This window comes from Phyllostomus discolor, chromosome 9 (genome assembly GCF_004126475.2).
Source record: "Phyllostomus discolor isolate MPI-MPIP mPhyDis1 chromosome 9, mPhyDis1.pri.v3, whole genome shotgun sequence".
Classification (NCBI taxonomy): domain Eukaryota; kingdom Metazoa; phylum Chordata; class Mammalia; order Chiroptera; family Phyllostomidae; genus Phyllostomus; species Phyllostomus discolor.
Window position 1 is genome coordinate 83,068,318 of NC_040911.2, and position 25,257 is coordinate 83,093,574.

General features: G+C 51.2%; 1 protein-coding gene and 1 long non-coding RNA gene across 3 annotated transcripts; both read left to right on the forward strand.

The window, feature by feature from the left end:
- On the forward strand, positions 1-25,181 carry FKBP1A (FKBP prolyl isomerase 1A). Of its 2 annotated transcripts, none has more exons than XM_028524673.2 (5): positions 1-251; positions 330-377; positions 19,359-19,471; positions 22,179-22,343; positions 24,122-25,181. In XM_028524673.2, exons 1-4 carry the CDS (start codon positions 215-217, stop codon positions 22,305-22,307), a joined length of 327 nt encoding a protein of 108 aa, XP_028380474.1. In that variant the 5' UTR covers positions 1-214; the 3' UTR covers positions 22,308-22,343; positions 24,122-25,181. The 2 variants fall into 2 exon arrangements, with proteins under 2 accessions (XP_028380474.1, XP_028380475.1); XM_028524674.2 differs by having other exon boundaries at positions 92-251; positions 24,119-25,181.
- Positions 7,767-9,282, forward strand: LOC118496808. Its single transcript, XR_004899364.1, has 3 exons — positions 7,767-7,903; positions 8,585-8,589; positions 8,716-9,282. It is a non-coding gene; the product is annotated as an uncharacterized LOC118496808 (long non-coding RNA).
- Positions 25,182-25,257: the final 76 nt, after the last annotated feature.

The following is a 25,257-nucleotide window of genomic DNA, read 5'->3' on the forward strand; positions in this document are numbered from 1 at the left end:
CCCGGCTTCCGGTTCCCGGGCTCGAGGTCCCGGCTCTGGAACGTGCACGTCCTGTAGCGCGCGCACGTAGGGCGGGCCGTGCGGGGGCGCGCGTGCGCAGGCGTAGCTCAGAGGGACGAGGCACAGCAGAGGAACCAGCGCCAGGTCTGGTCTTGGTCCACACCGCCCCGTCGCGCTGCCAGCCCGTCCCGCGTCTGCTGCCGCCGCCACCGCAATGGGAGTGCAGGTGGAGACCATCTCCCCGGGAGACGGTGAGTTGGCGCCTCCGATGGTGCTGGGACCCCGGCTGTGCGCATCCGCTCACGGCACCCGTCTGTCTGTCTCCTCAGGGCGCACCTTCCCGAAGCGCGGCCAGACCTGCGTGGTGCATTACACGGGTGAGTCGGCGTGCCCGCAGGGTGGGGGGGCCTCCGGTCCGGGCGCGGCCTGGGGGCAAAGGCCCGGGGCGTGGCGGCAGTGAGGCCCGCGTGGCCCAAGGCTCAGGCCTGGGTGGTGGCGGCGCCCCCGAGGGGGCAGCCTTGGGCCTGCGGAACCCGCCACAGTCTGAGCCGGCGCTTGTGAGCGCTGACCTCGGACTTGGTGTTATTTCGCCCTTCGCAAGTGATTTTGTGCTTTAGATGCTGCCCTTATGCCCACTGCACAGATGAGGAAACTGAGGCTTGGGAAGACGAAGTCACTTGCCCAAGGTCGCGCTCAGGAATTGGCAGAGCCCGGGCCAGGGACCATTAGAAAGGATTTGCACCATTTCTGTGTCCTGGTTGACACCCTGCTCTCCCCACCCCTGCCCCGTTCTGGCCCTCCCTTCGATGGAGATAAGAAGGGCGAGGTACTTCCCAATCTGCTGAGCTGCCTCTCCCCCACCCTCGGGAAGTCGGGCTTCAGTCTCTCTGCGACGGGTGGAGCCAGTAGAGAAACGTCCCAGTTCCTAGGGCATTGCTTTGACCCAGCCTGGCCAGGGAGAAACTGGATCTGCATGGTTTTCCACCTCTTTTTACTTTTGAGACCCTTACACATCCAAACCTCCGTGGTAGTAATGGCCCAGGATGCTAGAACATGTCACTTAGTTCCCCCACGATTCTAGGAGTAGACTTTTCTTGTCTCCATTTTGAAGATAAGGAAACTGAGGCCCAGGTAGGGCAACAAACATAATGTAAGCCAAAGGAAATCGTAGACCCCCAGCCAGAATTCAGACCGCAGAGTCGGTGCCTTGAGACCATCTTTTATTCCATGCCCTTACAAGGTACTCCTGGGTTGTACTGGGGAGGGGAGTGGGGAGACTTGAGCAGGCGGAGACTCCCTGGCTGTGGGGGGGCGGGCGGGGGGGGGGGGGGATTGGTGTAGCCTGAGTTGCTGATATGAATCATTTTCCCTCCCCCTCCTCCTTCCCCTTTTTCCCCTTCCAACCCTTTCTTCTGTTCCTCCTCCCACTTCCTCTGTTTCTTCTCTCCTTTCTCTTCTCTCCCTCCTCCTGGGTAGGAGGCTGTGGGCAGTTCTGACTGAGCTGCTCAGGTCTGCCCTTCTAAGCTTTATCCTCTCCCAGACGATGGTGGGGAGCCCTCTGTTGAGGGAAATTACTTTCATTAGGGGGGGGGGGCAACTAAATCCCCCTCCAGCAGCCTTTTATTTCTCTGGCTCTTATTTCTCTGGTCTTTCTTTATGGGTGGGAATGAGGGTAGGGGGTGGAGGGAGTTAAAGACTAGAACCTTTTTAAAGGCCACTGAAGGAAGAGGTACAGAAACCCATCCTTGTAGGGAACAGTTTCATGCCTGTGAATGAAACTGCAAAGTGGCTTTGACATTTTAAATGACTGTCTCTGTAAGCCACAGTCTGCACCTGCACCTAGAGCACTAGTGGGGAAAAGCTGGTCAGTTAGGTTGTTTTTGATCTGTAGGGTGAGAAGAGGACCCGTTGCTTTTTACAGTGCTGGGGGGTGTGGGCAATTCATTCAGTTCTCATAGCCAGCTAGGTAGAGACTGAACTCAAGTGATTAGGTAACCTCTTCGCCCTCTAATTTGTGAGTAGCCACATTCTGATAATTGGCTACTATTGTATGTCCCACTCCCAGTTCTGTGCCCCTTGTCCTTGGCTTACCCATCTCCTGGCGCCAGTGGCAGGACTGGACACCAGCATGCAGGCAGAACCAAATTTCACCGTGCCTCTAGAGGAATTGTCCCCACACGGCGTGTCTGGAGCCTTTCTCTGAGAGAGCAGATGGTCGTGGGACCCAGAACACCATCAGAGCTCCCAGTGCCTCTCCTCCAAGTCTGTGTTTTTCCTTGAGGGTGGCACCCACTCACACGTTCCCAGAAGAGCAGCAGGACTCAGGCATGCATTAGGACAAAACCTTTCTTTTCTTATTTCATTTTTGATAAGCCCTACAAAGACACCTTAGTGAGAAGTCAGTTTTGCTCATGCTCACAGAATAGGTTGTTCTCAGGCGGGTGGCTTTGTTCCGTGGGCCTTTGCCACCAGCCTTCAGGAAGAACCTGTTTAAGACTTGTGGGGGTGTGAGAGGAATGAGTAGGTGCTTTGAGATTTCATCTGTAGTAGGTAAGGCTTTTAAGCCACCGGGAACAGAATACCAACTGGAGGGAATACGATTGGGGGTGGGGCAGTGAGAGTATCATAAACATCTGAGTCTTCCAATGCAGGAAGCCCACTGGGCCTCAAGAAGGGAGAAGACATTCTCGTGATAACCCTGCTTTTCACGTCTGCTTTTCCTGCCTGGCTGCACCAGTAGTTTCCTGTCACAGAGTAGTTATTCTCTTCCCAAGTGGTGGATGGCGGAACTCCCCTTTGGGCACCACCTCCACCCCACACCCCCCAGTCCTATCCTCAGTTTGTGTGTTTCCTTTTGAGTGTCTTAGTGCAGATTGCTGGGCTGTGTGACCCCAGTGATGACAGTTCTAGGAGGAAGAACCTGCATGACCTGGGTTCACAGCCAGTGAACACGCGCTCACCCATCCCTCTCTGGCCAGGTGTTCACTGCTGCAGATTTGGGGGCAGTGCAGTAAGGTGCTTGCCAAAGTCTCCCCTCAGCCGCTAGAGATGGGCGTAGCCAGGCTGGCTTTCCCCCGGGTGCACGTTCAGCACCACGGGGGGCTCCAGCAGTGGGCTTGATGGCGTTCTCCAGGCTCCCTCGGAGCACAGCGTGAGCAAGGCCTCCAAGAAGGGCCTGTGCCCCCTCTTGGTGGTGCCAGAAGGGAAGATGAAAACTTGACTGTCGCCTGCCAAGCACCTCCTCATAGCATGACAGACACTGAGGTGGGAAGGAGGAGGTGGAAAGGTAGCCAGCCACCTGTGTGCCTCAAGGGTCAGGTGAGTTCTCACGGCTGCTTCCTTGCCTTCGGGAGCTTTGTCACCTTGATTGCTGCTGAGTTCGTCCTGACACAGAGTGAAGCTTACATCCCTCTACTCACAGCTGCAGGCCATGTGCCTGCCATTGTCAGAGCAACCTCAGGTGGATTGCGAAGGCATTCTTTTTTTATCCTGTTAATAGTAGCTGACATCTCGTCCTTGGATTCGGGTTTGTCAGTAGCCTGGCTTCTGGCTGAGGAAAACCAAGGGTCCCTCAGCCCCATCTCTGCAGCAGGTCCTCTTGGAGGGCACCTGAGCTCTCAGGGCAGGTGTGGGTCACTAGCCCACAGCCGCCCTTTGGCCCCTCTCTTTTGTTTAGCCTCTGTCTTCCCTCGCCTGTTTTATTCCATCCACTTTTCTGGTGGGTGTTTCTGGGCTGCTGATCTGATGTCTGGAGGAAGGCATGCCCCCAGCAGAGACTTCTCAGGGGGCTTCCCTTGTGCTCTCTTCAGGCAGCCGGGCTGTAGCTGTTCAGGCTGGGCTGCGACAGGACCCTCATTTCCTATAGTAGGTGTTGAATGAGCAACAGTGACCAGGCAAGCGATGGGGATGTGGCTAGTGAACTAAACAGACAAAGACATGATCTGGTGCGGCTTACCCGGGTGACAAGACCGATAGCGTGAAGGTGTGCCATAAAGTGGCGAGAAGCAAGCACTGTGGAGAGATTAAAGCAGGGTGAAGGCTTGGGGAGGTTTCTTACCGCTTTTAGTGAGAAAAGGTCTGTGATAAAATGACACTTTAATATTTGTCGAAAGGAAGTTGGGGAGTGAGTGGCATGGCTGTCTAGGAGAAGAGTATTCCGGGCAGGGGGAAGAGCTGGTTCTGAGGCTCTGAGGCTGGAGCGTGCTTGGTGTATGAGGGGCACAGCCAGGAGACCAGCGTGGCTGCCGTGGGTTGTGTAAGGGGGAAGTGGTGAAGACGAGGTGGTGGCAAGGCCTTGTAGGTTGTTGCAGGAACATTAGCTTTTTCTCTGAGTGCAGTGGGATCGTTGGAGGGTCCTGAGCTGGCTTGGGTGTCAGTAGGCCCACTGCCTTCTGGCTGCTGTGTGGACATGGAACTGCAGGGGCCCGGGGCAGACACAGGGCCCTGCTCGTATTCTGGGTGTACCAGCCTGGGGGGAGCGCACAGAGGTGGAGCCAAGTGAATGTGATCTCCAACAGGATGTGGGTCCTTCGTTGGGTTCACACCTGGCCTCCACCCTTTGTGACACGTTATGAGTGTTTGGGAAAATTGTCCCACTTACCTAAGCTCCCATGTGCCATCTGTAAACGGCAGTGACAGCGCCTGGTGTGAGGAGTTGCCGGGGCAGGTGCATTCCGGGAGCAAGAGTGGCAGCAGCGATGCTGCGGTCGCACATACTGTCATTGAGACTCCTGTGTCCCAGTCCTGGGCGGTGTATCCCTGCCATCCGGCGTCTTTCGTCCAGCTAGCCCGCCCTGTGACATGGAGCTAGAGCGGGAGGGAGGAAGAGCCTGGCCCCAGCACTGCAGCTTCTGGAGTGGCCCAGACGTACAGGCGGCCTTAGGGTCAGGAGGAGGATGGGCCGAGACCTCACTCCCCTTCTGTTTTGCAGATGGGGAAATAGGCACCTATAGAAAAGAGATGAGTCTCAGTTAGGATTCATCTTAAAGCAGTCCTATGTATCACCTACAGAATATAATGGCCAAGAAGGCTGTAGCCGTTCTCTTAAATTTGAGGACCAAAGGAGGTTTTTAGTGTTTGTTGTTTCCTGTGGGTACGGGAGGGACACTCCTGGGCTGTACCAGCTTTGCTATATGGGCAAGTTAAGAGACCAGTCCTTTTTCTCCCCAGGTCTCCTTAGCATTGTGAGATTTGAACATTTTGAAAATAGACCTTGCTATGGACACATGATTGTTTTTTTGGGGGGATTGTGATCACCAAATGCAGAACCCCATAGCTGAGAGCAGAAGGCTTGCCGGTCTTGAATGAGTGAATCAGAGGCCCCCACAGTGTCGTTGTGTGTGTGCAGCTCTCACTTGTGAAATTTTCAGACACAGACAGAAATCAAAGTAGGTTTGACTTCTGCAAACACCCATGTGCTCCCCACCTGGGTTCCGCGGTGGTTGACGTCTTGTCACGTTGGCCATTCCTGTCCGTTCCAGGACATGTACTGCTGTGTTTGGTGGGGGTTGGTTTGGTTTGGTGAGCCATTATAGTCGCAGACAGCATGACACTTGACCTCAAACACTTGAGCATGCTCTAAGAGTGAGAGGAATCTCCTTATCCTACTGGCCACACCTAGGAAAAATGAAAATGATTCCGTAGTATCTAAAACCAAGTTCATATTGAAACTGTCCCAGTTGCCCTCAGAGTGTTTTTAATAGCTTTAAAAAAAAAACAACCCAGACTCCAGTCGAGGTTTACTCATTGCAGTTAGATATTGTGTATGTAGTGTCAACCTAGAGGAGTCTCTCATTGATTTTCTTTAATGACCCTGTTGTTCCAAAGACAGCAGACTCACTATCTTATCGAATACCCATGTCTGCCTCCTTGTCTCTCCTGGTGTCATCTGACTCCTTCCACCGCCCCAGTTCCCTGTGCCCTGAACACTGAATGAATGGTTTCTGGTTAAACGTTCAAGTGTGAAGACTTCATACATGATGCTGTGTGCTTCATACTCGGAACCCTGTGGGAGACGTTACTATCTGTGATGCTAAATGTGATCTTTCTTGTAAAGGTACGTCTTCCCCTCTGCAAGGAGCAGGCGGTCTAGGGGGATCTGCGCATCCTGCGGGCGCCCAGCTCCTCGTCAGCCTCTCGCTGCTGGTGTTCACACCCGCGATTGTGCCCAAAGAGATCATTTCATTGGCACTTACAAAGTGGCCGTTTTCAAGTTCTTTCATACCTTCTGCATTTGTTAGCTGCCATTCTGTAAAGTGGGGTACAGCTTCGTTCTTTCCCTTTAATTTCCAAATTTTAAAGTGAGGACTTGGCTTTTTAGTCATCCCCAGTGGCAGCAAGTGACTTCCCTTCTGTCGGTTTGTTTTTAGTACACTGAGAACTCACAGATTTTACTCAGGGCCTTAAAGTCATTGATACTCATTATTCTTTTTGATGCATGGTCCCAAGTTTTGCCAGTAGGAGTCCCTTGAAACCTTTTTGACAAGCTCCCACTTTCCTTAGTCACAGCCTGGGTCCCACTGCTCCAGCCTGGCAGCAGTAACCTCTCCAAAGGGCCGAGGTTCCTTTTAGTGGGGCTCTCGGACTTTTGTTCTCACGAACAGCTTTATTGGACACAATTTATGTACCATAAAATTCACTGATTTACCCAAAGGTCTTTTAACTTGAACAGTTTTTGTGGGTTAAAAACTGATTTTTTTGTGAAGTGCTAATGGGTTCACTATATTCGCAAACCAGGGAATCATTTGTCTGCCTTGGGGTTTTCTCTAAAAATAGTATTGTCACCTGCTATTTCCCATGGAAAAGGCCAGGGGTATTTTGGATAACTTAGCATGTACTCTTCAGTTCTCCCTTTGGTGCTCCTATTTGTGTAATGTTTGCTTGTTTTTATTTCTATTTTTCTGGTCCTTTTTTTTTTTTTTTTTTTTTTAGCCTACTGCTAAGGAACTGAACTGGGTCTTTGCTTTCCTTTCCCTACCCCCTTTAACTTGAGCCAGATAAATTCTAGCAGTTCAGAACAAAGCAGGAGGAAAAGAGGAACGTAGGTGGAATAGTCAGCTCCTAGATGCTGCTGCCTCTGCTCTCGCGGCCTGTGTACGTCCCCTCCGCAGAGCGCAGACCTTCTTGGCCTGCGTTTGTTTCCTCGCAAGCAGCAAGCTTCACCCTCCAGGAAGGTCCCTGCCCCAGTGCTTAGGTGTCCCCGCACTGCTCCCATTCCCCACCACAAGGCAGGCTGTTACCGCAGCTTAAGTGACACCGTCTCAGTGGGTCTCTCTGACCCTTTCCTAAAGTGCTTCTTCACACATGCACATGTGCCCACCCCTCTCTGATATTCCTACAAAGCACCTATTTCCTTCTTAGCCTTCCTCGGAGTCAGGCTGCGTGTAGTTAACATCTGTGCTTTCTTCCAGGCCAGACCCACACTGGTGGTGCTCTCCTGGGTCTACCCATCTGTGCTGTGTGTGGAGTAGGTACTCGGTAGTCATTTGAATGAGTGGTCCGTTAGGATGGTCTGGCATAGACTCTAGCTGCAGTGTGAAAAGCCAACATTCCAGTAGTGATTGGTATAACATTCTATTTCCTCTAAGTTAGAATAAGAAAAAAAATACATCATTTTGGACTCTGTCCAATCCTTATGGATTAATAAAATTGTGACCATTCCTTCCTTTCACACCCACTGCACACAGGTCAGCACACCAAGCCCTTCTCTCAGTCATTCAGTAAATGGGTGAGAAATTAAGGGGACGCCTCAGTCTTGCCCTGGAGGTGCTGTCCCTGGTGCTCGCCCTCACAAGAGCGGTGCCTGGAGCAGCAGACACCTGGGGCTGTGAGTGCCATGCGGTCTTGGATGTGTATGGCTCAGTCAGGAAGGAAGAAAGGGTTTAAGTGTGTGCAAAGGCCTTGAGTGAGGGAAATGTGGGGGAGCTTTGCTCGCAGAGCCCCCTGTCTGCCACGGATGAGAATAAGTCTACCAAGACATGATCTGCTTGGGGAGGAAAGGTGGCCGATCTCTCACAGGAGAAGGACCAAGAGCCTTTTCCTCAACGGCTTTTATTGGGTTCGTTTACACAGGAATTCAGGTAAAGCTCATTACTCATTGCCAGGAAGTAAGGATCAAATAACAAGGAACTCTGAGGACCTATTTTGAGTCAGGGTCAGATAGCTAAAGAGCTGTAAAAAAAAACTTTAAGGAACAAACTTACTTCTTGCTTGGACCCTTATCATTTAATTGAAAGCATTCTAAACAAAGCAGGTTTGTTCACAGGATTTTACATATTCTTTCTTAGGCCTGATGACCAGGGGAACCCACCCTTTCCAGCACAGGGCTGCACCACCCTCTGTCATTGTTTCAGGCTTAGGTGGAACAAGGGAAGTAAGGCAGCCAAGAGATCAGGAGGTTTCTCACAAACAGTGAGGACTCAGGCTATGTCAAAGCCAAGGGGCAAGGGTCCATCACCCCCTTTTGCTGTAGCCCCCAAAGTCCTTCCTTGGGGGGCCTCCCACTTGATTGTGCCTGTTTTAGGTTGTTCCCCCTTTGGGGAATCTTACCCTGTCATTGGCTAACCGACCAAGCATTAGGGGCCAGGCAGGGTGAAGTAAAAGAAGCAGAAGCGGTGCTCCTGCCAGGGAGATAAGCTTTTGTCTCCTTGCTGGCTTACGGTCCAAGGTCCAAGGTTGTTCCCTCAGCCTTAGCCTTGGCAGGGCCGTTCCCAACAGGGAAAGATGCTTTTGGTTTTTCTACAAGATATTGTTCTGGATACCAAGAATGTGGGAATGAAGAAGACAGTCTCTGCCATTGTAGATTTATACTGTAGTGTGAGAGACAGATGATTAATAAGCAAAAATACGTTGTACTTTAGCCAGGAAGTGCTAAGGAGAAGACAGTAGAAGGTTGAGATTTTAGACAGACCGATGAAGGCCTCAATGAGGAAGTGACATTTGAACAAAGACCTGAAGGAGATAAGAGATAATCCATGGGACTAACTGGGTAAGAGTATTTTACGCAGAGGGAACAGCAGAACAAAGGCCCCAGGTGGGCATGCCGCTGGTGTGTATACAGAACAGAAGGAAACAGAGTTCTCGGTGTGGAGAAGTAGGAGCGTGACCAGGCGAGGTCAGAGAGATGGCTGTGCTGGGTGGCGGCTCTTACATGTCTTGTGGGCCATCGCAAGGACTTGGGCTTCTGTTCTGAGTGAGATGGGGAACTGTGGGAAGGTTTTGAGCAGAGGAGTAATAGGGTCTGACTTATGTTTTTAAAAAATGTCCCTCTGGCTTCTGTGTCAAGTTTAATGGAGGGCCAGGGAAGGAATCGCTGTTATAATCTGGAGCCGAGCTCCAGAACTGATGCTTTTAACCATTGTACCCTACAGCCTCCTGCCTCTGTGTTTTCTGGAAAACTGAAAACAAAAGAAAATTAAAGGTCGTGTATACTTCTGCTATTTCCAGTGTGTTTCCTTCTGTGCATCCCCCCACCCCCCATGAGATACAATGTGACTTTTTTCTAATTTAATCTGTTTTATTTTTTTTCCCCATTACCATTTAGTCCCCTTATACTGCCCTCCCCAGCAATCACCACAGTGTTGTCCATATTCATGAGTCCTTTTTCCTTTCTACTCAATCCTTCCACCCGCTAATATCCCCCTTCCGCTAGCTGTCATCTGCTCTCCATCTATGAGTCTGTCTCTGTTTTGCTTGTTCGTTCCGTTTGTTCATTAGATTCCACATATGAGTGAAATCATATGGTGTTTGTCTTTGTCTGACTGGCTTGTTTCACTCAGCATAATGTTCTCCGGGTCCATCTATGCTGGGTTGCAAAAGGTAAAATTTTCTTTTTTACAGCCAAGCAGAATTCCATTGTGTAGTGTAAATGTCCCACAGTTGTTTTATCCACTCATCTACCGATGGACACTTGGACTGCTTCCATGTCTTGGCGATTGCAAATAATGCTGCAGCGAACATAGTGCTCGTGTTCTTTTGATTAGTGTTTTGTGTTCCTTCAGATATATTCCCAGAAGTGGGATCACTGGGTCAAAAGGCAGATCCATTTTTAATTTTTTGAGGTATCTCCACACTGCTTCCCACAGTGGCTGCACCAGTCTGCATTCCCACCGACAGTGCATGAGGGCTCCTCTTTCTCCACGTCCTCACCAGTACTTGTTTGTTGATTCTTGATGATGGCCACTGTGACAGGTGTGAGATGGTACCACATCGTAGCTGATGTGGCAGTCTCCTGTGTCTTGTGATGAAGTGGGAAATGGAAAGGCATGCCCCAGGGACATGCCTTCTGGCTTGTGTTCTGGGATCCCAGCGTCCTTTCGGTCATGGGCCCTCCTTTGAAAACACACTGTCAGGCTAGAGGGATTTAGCCAAAGGTTAGAAGCATTTCCAGATGGAAGTATTTTTGCCCTCGGTTTGTGTGAGGGGAAAGAGAATCTGGCCCCGTCTTTGGACAGGCATTCATCCTTCGGTCACACCGTGCGCGGGCTCTCGGAACTCCAGTTCAGGAAGGGCGCCCTGTGGGTGCGACCTCAGAGACTGGGAAACAGGACAGAGACATGAACTTTGAATTAATACCTCTGAGCCCCCTCAGTGGGTGGAATCTCTTTTCACCCATCATGGTTAGGGCAAGTGGGTAGTTGATACATTAATCATAAAAGTGACGTGGTGTATGTAAACATTTCAAATCCAAACATAACTCATTGGCTAAGTGATCATGTCTGTCTTTCAGGCTGGCTCTTCTGATGGACTTTACCATCAAGGTTCTTGCAAAACCTAGTTTGGGCTTCTTTCAGAGTGGAGCAGAAGCTGTTGTAAGGTCACTTAAATGCCAGCCTTTTTAGATTTTTAGGCTTTCTTTGTCCAAACACACACTGGTCTTGCCCGCACACTGTCGTTCGCCAGCAATATTTTTTAGGGATTCGCATTTATTGAGTCTACTAAACTCTTCACACTCATCTATCATTCATATACATACTATTTAGTTGTGTTATTAATAGTAAGTAAAACTGACACGAATGGACTTGGGAATAACATGGCTGACTGACCCTTGGTAAGCATGGAACTCACATGGGAAAGAAGGAATGGGGATGAGCTGGAGACTGGGGCGGGAAGGAGCTTTCTCCACCCTGGGGCTGTGCAGGCTGTGGTTCTTTTTCTCCCCGCCCCAAGATTTATTTATTTATAGGCAGAGGAGAAGAGAGGGAGAGAAACATCAATGTGTGGTTGCCTCTCACACACTCCTACTGGGTACCTGACCTGCAACCCAGGCATGTGCCCTAACTGGGAATTGAACTGGTGACCCTTTGGTTCATGGACTGGTGCTGAATCCACTGAGCCACACCAGCAAGGGCAGGCTGTGGGTCTTATGGGAGTCTCTGGTGAGGCAGTTAAATAAAAGGTGTTTGAGAGAGTGTCTGTATATATTAAGGAGGAAGGGAAACATACACCTAAATCAGTGTACCCACTTGTGCCCGAGTCAGTCCACCCATTTGTATAGAAATGTTCCAGGTGGCTTCAAGTGCAACTCTGCAGAAACAACGGCAACTTGGAATTTGGTTCCCCACCTCCATTCAACCACTGGACTTTTTATGCTTAAGAAACTACCTATTGAGATAAAAATAGACATCTTTTCTCTTTCTCTGTCTCCTAGCTGTAAATGGCAAAAACTTTATTTGTTGTGAAAGTTTAGGGTTTGGGATGTTCCCCTTTGTTGTTGCCATTGTTTGATTTAGGTTTGAGTGTTTTGTTGTTTAATTTTAAAACTTTCCATATTTGGACCCTGTAAAATGCGGCCTGTGAAAACCACCTGCAAAGATGCATCAGCAACTGAAAACCACATTGTGCATCTTGAACTGTAACTACAAGTGCTAGAACCATAACTCGGCAGATGCCTTCTTCTGTCATCTTCCCTTATCCCTGTGGGGGGGTGTGGTGACTTTGCCTTCCACAAGGCAGAATACACTGGACGTGACTCCGTTTCTATTGGATCATTAGCAAAGTAATAACCCAGTGGTCCTCTCAAATCTCTAAATCCTGGCCGTGGGTCCTAACCACTGCTTCTGTGACTTGGGCCAAGCACCAAGAGCATAGTGTTGGGGTACTTTGCTCAGGAGCTGCCGGCCAGGTCTGCCTCTTCTGGTTCCTGCAGAGCAAGAGCAGTCTCAGACACACGAGCAGCAGGAAAGAGCAGTGTGCCGAGGGGCAAATAAACTCAGGACACTTCCCCACGCCCTTTGTTGCTGTTGTTAAAACCCACATGCTCCCTTTCCAAGGACTGGCGTCTGGTTCTTCCCCCAAGAACAGCTGAACCGTTTGGGAGGAGACCCAGACGAAAATGACATCAGCTGCCTTGCAGCCAGAGAACAGTCCCTCATGCAACCGAAACTTCTTGCTTCCTTTTTTTTTTTTAAAGCCTCACCCGATGATATAGTTATTGGTTTTAAAGAGAGAGGAGGGAGCAGGGGGAGAGAAACATTGACTGCTTTCCTCCTATACATACCCTGAGTGGGGATTGGACCCCCAGCCTTTTGGCGTATGGGACAATGCTCCAACCGAGTCCACTGGCCAGGGCCACCTGCAGCTTACGCTCCTTTCAGGGTCTTTCGGTTTTAACTGGAGACCCCAACTTTTCACATTTTTCTCACTGATCAGTAATTTAAAGGTGCTGAAAGTAAAAACTGCCATCTGGGATTGCCCCTCGGATTCTTACAACCATAGAGGGGAGAGGTCTAAATACGGAAGCCTTGTGCTGTCCTGCCGGTTCTTAAAGCGGTGCAAATGGCGCAGACCCAAAGTGCCCGTGAGTGCCAGCTTTGTGAGTGCCAGGAGCTGAGCTGAGTGCCACGGGGACACAGGGCTCTGAGCCCAGGTCTGTGACCTCGAGACAGTTTTTGAAATGGAGAATATGGACCTATCCCGGGCAGATTCTGGGTCATAGGGTATGTAGGTGTGTGTGTAGTCAGAAATGAAATTGGGCAGTTCTGGAAACAGAAGGTCATTCCAGTGATTTTTGCTAAGAGTGGCCTTTGGAGCTTAAAGAGTGTCAGCTCTCATGTCTGGACTGTAACTTCAGTCGCCTTTGCTCAGCAGAGCGTGCTTTCTCTAGGAAATTATGGCACCAGCTTGGCAGGAGGTTCCGCTGGGGAAGGGCTGAGGTCCTGGCACAGAGCTGTGCAGTGAGAGTGGGAGCAGCTGGGGGGACTTGACTCGCTGCCTGCCCGCTCCTCCCCACACACAGGAGGCCCTACCGCCTACTGCCGGGTTGGGTGTAGTAGGTACATGTGTGGGATTTTAGTAAATCACACATTTTTTCCCCTTTACGAAGAAAAACTGTTTTGTAGAGGCGTAACTGCCATCCAATAAACTGGCCATATGTAACGTGTGCAATTTCGTGAGTTTGGTGTGTTTCTTTGTTATGCTTTGGAACCTCTCTCCCCGTTTCGAACCATCACGGGTACACTTGCTCTCAGCATAGGTTAATTAGCATCTTCTAAGCCTTTATGTCAATGGAATCGTACAGTATATACTCTTCTTTAAAATTTTTCACTGACAGTTGACATTCAATATTATATTAATTTCAGGCATCAGTATGTACTCTTTGTCTAGTTTCTTCTACTTGGCATAATTATTTTGAGATTATTGTTATTCTCATGTATTAATAGTCCATTCCTTTTTACGACGGAATAATTTTCTGTTGTGTGGATGTACCTGCTTATCCCTTCACCAGAGAGCAGATGATTGGGTTGTTCCCGGTTTTGGCTGTTACCAGTAATAAATCTGCTATGAACGTTTGTGTGTGAGTCTTTTTGTGTGAACATAGGCTGTCATTTCTTGTGTATAAGTGTCCAGGAGTAGAATGGCTGGGTCACATGCGAGGTGTAGGTTTCATGTAAACCACCAGGCTCTTTTCCACAGTGGTTTTTCCATTATCTGTTCCCACTGTCAGTCTGTGAGAATTCCAGTGGCTCCGTATCCTTACCAATACACAGTACGGCCAGTCTTTTTAGTTGTACTCATTCTCATCGGTAACAGTCATGCCTCCTAGTGGTATTTGCATTTTTGTAGTGACTAATAATGTGGATCATCTTTTCATGTGCTTAATTGCCATCTGTGTGTCTTTTTCAGTGAAGTAGCTAAGGTAGCTGAAGTTCAAATTTTTCCCCTTTTTAATTGTTTTCTTATTGTTTAGTTTTGAGAGCTCTTTATATATTCTGGACATAAGTCCTTTATAAGATACATGCTTTGCAAAGAGTTTTCTCTCAGTCTGTGACTTAACTTTGCATTCTCTTAAAGTATCTTGTAAAGCACAGATGTTTTTAATTTTAATGAAGTTTCATTTATTCTTATGGATTATGCTTTTTGACTTCATATGTAAGAAATCTTTGCCCGAGCCACAGCCATGATGATTAGTTCCCTTTTTCTTCCAGAAGTTTTATAGGTTTCTTGTTTATGTTTAGATCTGTTACCTGATTTTGAGTTGATATTGGTTATGCTGTGAAGTGCAGATCCGATTTTTACTCTGTGTATATCCAGTTGTTCCAGTCCAGTGTAGTTTTCGTCTCAGGCATTGGAGGTTTGATTTGAATCTCACTCTCCTTCTCTACTGACTCCAGTTCTGGGTGGTTTTAGTTGGTTGATTAGTCTTTGCATCGTGGGTCACGTTCACCTGCCTCTCCGCATGCTTGGTAATCTTTGAATGATAGGCATGAATTGTACCTTTCGGGGTCCTGGATATTTTCATTCCTGTAAGTCATCCTGAGCTTTGTATTGGGAAGCACTTAAGTTACTTGGAAACAGTTGAGATCTTGCCTCAGATCTTCCTGAGTATCCTGCCCCAGTGCTTCATGACTTTCTCCTGTCTGGTGCATAGGAGCAGGCACAGATCCTCCCAAACGTTTGGGGTGGTTCCTCTCCTGGCCTTGGGTAGTTTCCTCAGACACACGCTCGTTTATTCCTCTCCGAATACTGAGTAGGGGCTGTCTGCAAGGCGCCGGAGGTTTCTTTCTCTATAGCTCTCCTCCCTGGTACGTATCTGTGGACTCGGGCTGCCTTGGGCCCCACTCCAGTCCCCTCTCCCTGGAAATGCTCAAGGGTGTGAGCTGGGACAGTTTCAGGGCTCGCCTTGTTAGTTTCCCATCCCTCCGGAATCTCTGTCCTTCACTGACATGGTCAGTGTCTTAAAAACCATTGTTTAAGCTATTATCTGGGTTGTTTCATTCCTTTCTTATGGGGGGAGCAGCTTGTTTTGTTTCTTACTTGTTTGGGCTTTTGGTTTTTGTTTTGTTTTGGATTGTTGAGATGGGAGGGTAAATGTGATCTCTGTTCCTCCGCCTTGGCCAAAACTGTGACCTGTTTTGATGTCACGGCTTTTCTTACGTTTTGCATTCGACACTAGCCAGCCTATTCCCACTGCAGAAAGGACTACAAGCACTTTCAGTCCTGCTTCTTAGCGGGCGCTGCTTCCTGTGCTGCGTCCGCTCCTGCCCGAGCTGACAGCCGACAGTCTTATACAATATGAAGTGGTCTCTTCCTCCCCATCGGGGGGAGCCTTGTCCCCAGCCCCTCCTTGCCCCTACAGCCTGTGCCAGTTGTGTGTGACGTTCCGCTCAGCTCTGGGGATATTGTTTACCTTTCAGACTTAGATATAGGAAATCCCTCCTTGGCCGAAGGGACCCCACCATTACCAGTACTGGCACTCAGCCCCTCCCCGTGAAGGTTTCTCCTTCAAGGAAGTGGGTGAGATTGACGGTTGGTGGCTGCTGTGGTCTGAAGTTCTGGAGCAAGGCTCCTGTCCTCTCCCCAGGGACAGCAGCCCATCTGAGATGGGGTAGACAATATTATCCTTGGCAGAGCTCCTACTTAAAGCCCGTATACTCAGAAATTCTACTTGACGGTTAGGGTTTCGTAAAGAGGCTTCCCCTCTCAATGACCCAGAAGAGCTCAAGAGAACTGGGGTTAGATGTTTCCCCAGGCCTCCAGTCTCTCTGGTGAAGGGTATCCGGTTCCCCAGGCTGGCTCAGCAGCAGGGAGAGGCTGGGTCCGCCTTTGCCCCCGGTCTGGTACTAGTCAGACACTGAAGCATCTCACCTGCAGGCGCAGTGGGACGGGGCGCATGACGTCAGGAGGTTGCTTGGCAGTGCGTATGAGGAGGCATGCGTGGACGGTGAGGGAGTCTGTCTCAGTGCCCTGTCGTTTTACATGGCAGTCAGATGCGATCTTGCCCAGGTTCGGGCCATGTTCAGATTGGGCAGGAAGTAGGATAATCTTTCAGCAGTGTACTGGATTCTTAAAACTGAGTGGCAGCCCATTAGTGTTAGTGTATCATGAAATAAATTTAGGGATCAATGAGTCGGCATTCTCTTTAACAATGAGAAGTGTGCTGCACGTGATAACTATGACATGTAAATAATGTTTCACTGACACATTTTTATGTGTGTCGTGGGTCCTGACACAACATGCTGGTCTACCGTCACAATTGGTGACGGCTCTTTGTGGTGTGGGTTCTGGAGTTGCGTTTCTGTTACTCCTCCCTTGGCAGCACTACAGTGGGGTGTGCTAAGTAAGTGTCAAGTAAAGGCATAGCTCATACCATTTAGGTTACTCTCAGCTGCAAGTAACTGAAAACCTGACTTAGGGCAAAGCAGACTTTTAATCACCTTAGAGCAGAAGTCTTGAAGGCGGTGGTTTGGGCCTGGTTCAGATCCGTGGAAGGACTACTCTGTGGTGCTCCTGACCTTTTCTTAGTTACAAGGTGGCTGCCATGGTTCCAGACATCACATCCTCACACAGCAACATTCAGCAGGAAGGGAAGGCAGGAGCTTTTTTCCTGAGTGTGTTTTTCTTTTTTACCAGTGAGACATGTCTTTTCCTGCAAGGTTCCAGGAGACCGCAGTTGGTCTGAGTGCCCACACTGACCCAATATGCCCCATCCACCCCAACCCTGGTATAGGAGAAAGGTTTAGACTGATCCCGTTCGCCCACAGGACCAGGCTGCTGCTGCTCCTGGAAAGCTGATACTCAGTTATAAAGGGTGAGGTGGGGGGAGGGGTTGTTGCTGAGTCTGGATTTTCCAAAGTCTGGAGTTTGCCACAGCCTGGCTTCCAGGCGCCTCTCTGGGCAGGTTTTTCCCTGTGGGCTTTGTCCAGCTAGCGTTTGCAGACAGCCAGGGGCAAGGGACTACCTTTCCATCCACAGTTCTTTCCCACAGGGGCTCCTCACCTAGTGACGGAGCCCCTGTGGCTGCTCAGGAAGCCCAGGGGCCCTGCTCCAGTTCTGCTCTATAAAGAAGGCGGACCCCCCTGGCTGGTGTAGCTCAGTGGATTGAGTGCGGGGGCAGCGAACCAAAGTGTCGCAGGTTCAATTCCCAGTCAGGGTACGTGCCTGGGTTGCAGGCCACGAGCCCCAGCAACCGCACATTGATGTTTCTCTCTCTCTCTCTATTTCCCTCCCTTCCCTCTCTAAAAATAAATAAATAAAATCTTAAAAAAAAAAAAAAGAAGGCGGACCCAGAAGAGGCTGTTTCTGGTCTCCAGTCTCCTTTGTAGCTCACAGTCCCCATTGGGCAAATAAAGTCTTGCTGCTGCAGCCAGACCCTACGCTCACTGGCTCTGACCTGGAGCAGGTTACTGAGCCTGGGGTTGGCTCCCTTGTTTCTGTTACAAGCAGTCTCAGGGCGGTGGGCGGAAAGGCGCTGCCTGGCCAGAGAAAAAATCTGAGAATCCTAGTATTCATTGCCCACTCTCATTCCAAACGCTAAAGTTTGGTTGGGCTGGGCTCGTTATATGAAGTGGAGCTTCGTACAGGTGGACCGAAGGGGTGTCTGTGGTGAGTAGTGTGGGGAGTGGAGACCTGTTCGTCTCCCAGTTACTCATTTATAGAAAACTGTTAAGTCCTGCCATTTGTCATATCTTTGATCAGGTAGTGACTGTGTTCTGGCAAAGAGATAAGCTCCATGTACACCCCAACGTGCTAGTTCCGGGGTGCCAGTTCCTGGCTCTGCACCAACTTAGAGGGGTTGATTCCTGTCCTCCGGTCTCTCTCTCCGTCCTCAGCTCTCGCCCCAGGCTTTAGGTGGGTCCGCAGGCGCCTGCCCCCAGGACATCCCTCTCCCCTCCTGGTCTGTGAGGACAGGGGTTCTGCTCCCCGCTCCCCCTCCCTGTTTACTATTTTGCCAAAGCACAAATAGTCTGGTGCCTGTGATAAAGCTCCCGCTTGATCTCTGCTTCCCCCTCCCACGTAAAAGTGTTGACATTTTTAGGTTGGGGTTTTGTTGGGATTTTCCTCTTCCTCTCAAAAATGCAAACACAACAAAATTCTATGTCTTACTAGCCATTCTCAGTGATGCCTGGAACCATGGTGGGTGCCCCCTCGGCCTCCAGTGGAATCAGCTTTATATTAACTATGTGGCAAGCCAGCTGACTCCTTGCAGTCTGGGGTCCTGGTTCGAGGGTTTTTGGGACCTGAGTGACAGTTCCCACAGTAGGCTGACGCTGGCCTCTGAAGAAACCAACACTTTGGAGGAGGAGTTGAGGAGTTGCCAGCGTCTGTTAACTCTTTCTCGGGGCACTCGCCCTCTGGCCCCTCCGTCCCTGGAATTCCCCCAGTTAGTGGAGGGTGCACGGTGGTTTGTCTGGCTTCCAGGAAGCTGGAGGAGTAAAATGAACGTGGTTTTTGGATTTATAGTCCAGCTTTCCTACTTCAGCAAGTTACTTGGCTTCTGTCTGCCTCAGTTCCTTCATCTGGGAAAAGAGGACGGTGCCATGCGGGGGCTGGATAGGTTTGTGTGTGGAAAGTGCGGGACTCAGCCCCTGGCGGCGCGAGGGAGCACGGCCCACAGTTCTGCCGGGGTTCACTGGTGAGAGCTCTCTGCGTCCTTTCCGGCGCCACTCCCCTGGTTCTGTGACACCAGCTGGTGTCCAACCACTCAGCTTGGTTTCGACACTGCCCACACATTTCTGTAAAAGGTGATGGGTGAATTAAGGAAGGAATATTGCTTCTTACACTGTGGGTGACTTCCAGCTGCTGTGTGTGCCTGAAGGGCCCACAGTGAGTCTGGGAAGAAGTCCACAGAGCACTGGAAATCCACGCAAGGAGAGTGTACACCCCCCTCTTCTCCCCCCAGGGCAGACTGCTTTGAGCCGGGGGAGAGCAGCTGCAAGCCCGGGGTGGAGGGACTGCCCTGACTCCTTAGAGACCCTTGGGGGACACCGGGACTCCTCCCCGGACGTCACAGTGCCTTCTCGGGCGAGGACACCCGGCCATGCCCTTTGGTGCTGGCACCTGGGGCTTGCACACGCTGATGGCTTCTGACTTGCCTCGTGTCACCACTCCTTGTTGCTCATGTTCCAATGCATTTTCCACAGGGATGCTTGAAGACGGAAAGAAATTTGATTCCTCCCGGGACAGAAACAAGCCCTTTAAGTTTATGCTAGGCAAGCAGGAGGTGATCCGAGGCTGGGAAGAAGGGGTTGCCCAGGTATGCTCTCATTTGTTCTGTTTTGTTTCTGAGTGTCTGCCTTTTAAACTACGTGTAATCTGTCTGTTAAAACACTTTACACACCTGGAAAAAGAAAAACACAAAGTCCACACTCTCTTCGCAGCTGCACAGTATTTCCTCAGGTGGGTGCACTCTGATTTATTTGACCAGCACCTTATGGGTGGCCATTTGGGGCCTTTCCAGTGTTTATCGTAACCAGGCTGCAGCGAGTACTCAGGGACTTAGTTTTACATTTGTCCGGTGTTGCCCCAGGCGACACTCCCCAGTAGTGGAGGGAGCAGTTCCGGGCTGTGCGCACTGTCTTTGACACGTTGCCAAGTCGCCATCCGAGTCACCATCCATGGGGATCACACTGTGAGCCGCCACCAGCAGCCTCTGAAGCTGCCTGTCCCCGCTCAGCCCCACCAGCAGTGCATTGTTAGACTCCTGGCCTCAGGGAGATACAGTTAGTGACAGATGTTATCTCAGGGTGGTTTTCCTTTGTGTCTGTGTTATTGTGGGCCCTTCTGTCAGGCCACTTCTGAGAGGTCACGTTCAGGGATAAAGTCGGGATAAAGTCGTCTTGTTTGTCTTGAGTCTGTTTCTTCACCTCTCCCCTCCCCGTTGTGTAAACAGCTTTTGTCCTGCCAGCGAACAAATTCCCAGTAGACAATAGGGGGACGCAGGGCTGCCAGACTTCAGCTGGATGCTGTCCTCCAGTGGAGCCCTGCAGCTGAAGGGACGATCATAGTGGCCTGAGACCCAGAGGGCTTTATAATTAGGCCCTGCATGTTGGTATTAAGTCTATTTCCCTCTGGCTGGAGAGCATTGGAGCTTTACCAAAGTGAAGAGAAAGATTTCTCTTTCCCTTTTCTAGATTAGACATTGCTCCACTTCCTCTATAAAATCACTGACTTATCACGAAATAAATTGCTTAACTTTCAGGAACTCTAAGGCATCCCATTCCTGGGTGTCTGGATTTGGGCCCCTGCAGGGCGGAGTGCTGGCAGTGTAGGAAGGAGAGGATCTTTGTGTAAAAAGTAAGAAAAGGGTTTACTTCCCTTCGGAAGCCCTGCCAGCTACACCTTTCTGTCTCATCCTGTGCGCCCCACCCCCACGTCTCGCTAGCTCTTGGTCTGCGGCCCAGCCCCCATCGTCCCTGCCAGCCATTGTCCACACCACAGCCCGTCCTCTGTGGCGGTCCCAGCCCCGGAACAGTGACTGTGCTGTGTGTTCCCAGAGCCGGGACTGCCCCCAGACAGTGTTATCGTCGGCCTGCTTTGCATTCCAGGCCTGGCGGGCACGTTGCACTGCTGGGGAGGTGCCCAGTCTCCCCTGGACCAGTGGACTTGGGGGTCAGCCGCAGCTCTCATTCGTGAGAGTCTGGGTGCTCTGCATGATCTTCGTGCAGACACCCGAGCAGAACGTTTCTTCAGCAGTGCGCACAGAAAAGCGGGGGGTCGTTTGGAGCCCCTTCCCCTTTCTTCAGTATTGCTCTGGTGTTCCGTGTTCACAGGTACTCGGTCCTGCCACAAGGACTGTGTCGGCGGCTTGCCAGAGAAGTTCACTGGGCACATATCTCGGGCATCTTTCCGTGTTAGTACGTGTTCTTTCTAGTGGCTGATCCATAGTGAGATGTGCCTTTGACACGTCTCCCCTGACGATGGTCGTTTGTGTTGTTAGCAGAAGATTCTGGAAATAGAATTGCTGGGCAAAAGGATACGATAGTTGTGAGTTTTACCAGCCTAAGCCACGTACATGCTTTTTAAGTGTCCCTACCAGCCTGGTCTCACGTCCCTGTCTCTGAAGGGGGCTGCAGGAAGCACGGCTTCTGCTTTGCGCTGGAAGCCTGCTCGCAGCCTGCCTCTTCTTGGTCCCCGTCCCTTGGCGGGGTCGGAGCACCGGGGTGCAGCGTGGGGGCTTCAGAGAGGGGAGATGTGGCAGAGAACCTGCTCGCTCTTCATAAAACAGATTTTTAAACCCATTTGTGCATTAGATTAGAAAATAAAGAAAATACAAACATGTTTTTTGAAGCGAAAATTTTCCCTCCACCCTGGCCACCATACTCTGTTCTCCCCGTAGAACTTTCATATAGGGGGTTTGTGTAGCGGGTGCAAGTTGTCAGTCTTTTCCTCTCTCCCCACAAGTGGCAGGTGTTGCACCGTGCTACTTTGTACTCCAGAAAGTTATGCCGCCTGTGTTAAAGGGTGTCTGTGTCTGTGAAGTGTGAGGCCAGGAGTGCAGAAGAGGGGACCACCCCAGATGCTGCTTTCTCTCGGGTGTCCTGGCTCCTCACACCCTGTGTCTTTTAAGCAAAGTTTTGCTCCAAACACTCCTTTTTCAAGAGCATTGATGGCACTCAACACGTCCTCTGACTGAGAGGCCACCGAAGGACCTCCAGGGCGGCACCTCCAGGGTGCTGGCCGCGTGGAGTCGGGTCGGTAAACTTGGGCGGGCAGTTTGGGGGCCTGACCGTGGTGGGGGATCCGGGAGCTTTCTGTCTGCCGTCAGGCCCCTTGGAGCCAGCGGGGACATCGCACCTGACTGCCGACCCCCACGTCCTGTGCCTGGGGGCATCGCTCGGCGCCCGGGCAGCCACACAGTCTGGGCACCGCTGCTCACACCGTCCTGGACAGAGGACACCCAGGCTTCTTACGGAGACAGTGGAGCGCGTCCAGCTGATTCTTTTCCCTGGTTCTTTCCCCAGATGAGTGTGGGCCAGAGAGCCAAACTGACGATCTCCCCGGACTACGCCTACGGTGCCACTGGGCACCCGGGCATCATCCCACCAAACGCCACTCTGGTCTTTGACGTGGAGCTTCTAAAACTGGAATGACAGGAATGGCCTCCTCCCCGAGCTCCCTGTTCTTGGGTAAGGAACTTACTGCTGCAGGGCCCTTGACTCCGTCTGTGCCTCCTGCGCCTCGCTCAGCATTCCACGGGTGGCGGGGAGAGCTGCAGGTGCCGCCCGCCCCCCACCCTTCGGTGTGCTTGCAGTCTTGGTGGTCCGTGTGCACCTTGAACGTAAAGGTTGCTCACCTGTGGGAGGGGTGGCACGTGTTCTTGAATGTACTCAGGGATGGGGCAGCTGGTGGTAACTGTTTAAATGAAACATTTTTACGTGTAGCTTATAAACTAAACCTCAGGTGGGAACCGGAAGCATAGACCTGATTTTTTTAGTGCCGATATTTTAGTTCCATAGCCGTAAGATTGGTGAGGACTCTGCTTAGCCTCTCCCGGCTCACGCACTCCCTCATCCATAGTCTGCGGTTGCTGCCTGTCAGGGGACGCAAGAGAGGCACTGCCACCCGGGCCACCTGCCCTGGGGAGCGAGCCCAGGCGATGGAGGCCAGCAGGCCAGCGTACTGCCCGTGGGTGCAAGGCGAGGCCAGAGGATGTTACTGAAGCACAGAGGGTGCTCTCAGACAGTCCTGGGAAGGACTCTCAGGGGCCTGAGTCAGCCTTCCTGTGCAGCGGGTGAGGAGACCGAGGCCCAGAGAGAAACACCCGACGGGATCCGAGTCACTTGGTGCCGAACTATAGCCAGAACCCCTTTTGTGCCTCGCTTTCCTGGACTTTCCCTTCCCGTTACCTTCACTTTTGGGAAACCAAACTCCACATCCTGATGACACGAAATGTTTCGTGTGGGAGTTCAGTCATACAACACGTGAGGGGTGCCACCTTTCCAGTGGGCTCAGGACCTGCGTTTGCTCCCCCCCCCCCCCCCCCCTGGAACCAGAGGGCGGAGCCGGTGGCCGGGAAGAATACTTTTGTTTGAAAGCTCCAGTGAGTGGCTGCCCGCCGTCTGCTGTGGTGCAGCCTTGTCCCGCTGTGGCCTGCTTCAGTAGAAGGGCTTCGTTGATTGACAGGTGTTTTGTGTCCGTGGTTTGAGCCCTGCACACCCGGCTCGTGCAGGCATGCTCAGGTTTGATGACTCGCTTCTCCACGTGACGCTCCTGCCAGGAGGGAACTCCTGACGCTTTAGAGAGCCTCCCTCTGCCCAGAGTCCACCTAGTCCGCACCCTCCTTCCTGTGCTTTGAAAGCCAAATCCTTTGAACATTAATGTACTTGAAGGGGCCTTGGAGTTGTTCCGATTTGGGAACAGGCCTCTAAATCTGGTAGGATGGAGGGTGGGGAACAGAGGAGAGGGAATGAAGGGCTCTGAGTGACCCTGGTGGGAGCCTCCCTGTGCACTGCCAGAGAACGTCTCAGAGCTTCCCGCAGGGGTCTTGAAGGAAAGCCCAAGAGCAGACAGTTACAGGTTTGGGTGAATGAAGGAAGACTGGGGACATTTTCCATGTTCGGCATGAGGACTGTCACCCTCGGGCTTTGCACACTGAAGTCGCCTGGGAGGCTTTTCAGACTCTTCTGATGCCCGGGCACAGTTAGCACTGGGCGTGGGGTCCAAGTGTTAAGGTTTTTCAAAGCCTCCAGGTAATCTCTGTATGCAGCCAGTGACAATAGGGGTGGCCTTGGTGGACTGCCCCTCCTGCTGTCCTCGGCAAGATAAACTGAACCTTGGGTTTTAAAAGAAAGACCAGTGTACGCAGGAAGGGGTCACTTGTCTGGGAGTGCAGCCTTGTGTCTGTCCCCACTGCACGCAAGGAGCGCTGAGTGGCTGGAACTCACGAGTTTTCTGTCCCCAACAGATGTGCCATGGAGGGACCTGCCGCCCCCGACGCGCACACGCGATCCGTGCGGAGCTTCCCCGGTGTTCCACTACACTCTGTATAGACATCTGCCCGACTGAATGTGTCCGTCACCCAGCTTCGCTCCCCTCCCCGTGTGTGTGTCGGCCTGAACTACATGCCACCAACCTCAGTTACTCTTTCTTTCGTTTTCCTTTCGGGGTGAAGATTTCAGTTTCCGTCTTTCAGACCTAGGTTTCCAATTGCGTATTAGTCAAGTATTAACAGCACAAGTAATGGGTTAACTTTAGACTAGGAATTGGTGTGGGGGGGGTGCAAGAATCTTTATTTTATTTTATTTTTGGATGAAATTTTTATCTATTATATATTAAACATTCTTGCTGCTGCGCTGCGAAGCCATAGCAGATCTGGGCGCTGTGGAGGGCCGAGTGGTCTCCGAGTTGAGAGATGTCTTTGGGTTGGATCAAGAGCTCTACCCAAAACTGGAGTGGGGTGGGGGGGCCTCGCCCCCACGGCTCCATCCCACTCTCCCCTGAAACCCTCTGCCTTTTAAAGCAGATGGTTTTCACCGCGACGCTGGACACTGCAGGAATCCGTCCCGGGCCAGCGGGACCTCCGAAGCCTTCCTCGTGGCCTGGCTTCCCCCCCGATCCTGTGGGTTTTTTCTAATAGATATTCAGGACTTTTATAATGTCATAGCTATCCAGGCTCCACTTCCTAAATTTTGAGAACTTTAGTCGAAAGTTTAAATCGAAGGTGCTGTTTGTAGACACTGAAAACCCAGTGAAAGCCCAGCCACCGTGACAAATCCCTGAGTGCTGTCTTACGAAAACGATGCTGGTCATCACAGCTTCAGCATCTCCTGTTTTTTGATGCTCACCTCCCCCTGCTGATCTCAAAGTTTCCTGGCTTTCCCTCCCCCCTCTCACTCCTCTGCTGTCCTGTGTAGTGATTTGGTGAGAGAAATTACTGCTGCCTACCCCCACCCTCCTCTCCTGCACTACATACGAGTTTCAAGTTTTATTATTGCAATAAAAGTGCTTTACGCTGGCTTTTCTCAGCTCGGTGTGATGGTGGTTGCTTTCAGGTGCCTCCCCTGCCTGTTGGCGCGGGGGGTGGGGTTGGAGGTGTGGCAG

What these genes read in the sequence shown, in the direction of transcription:
- FKBP1A (XM_028524673.2), top strand. Translation starts at nt 215, where the DNA reads ATGGGAGTGCAGGTGGAGACCATCTCCCCGGGAGACG. An exon ending in GACCATCTCCCCGGGAGACG is followed by an intron (nt 252 to 329) that starts GTGAGTTGGCGC and finishes CTGTCTCCTCAG; the next exon opens with GGCGCACCTTCCCGAAGCGC. An exon ending in GGGAAGAAGGGGTTGCCCAG is followed by an intron (nt 19,472 to 22,178) that starts GTATGCTCTCAT and finishes TTCTTTCCCCAG; the next exon opens with ATGAGTGTGGGCCAGAGAGC.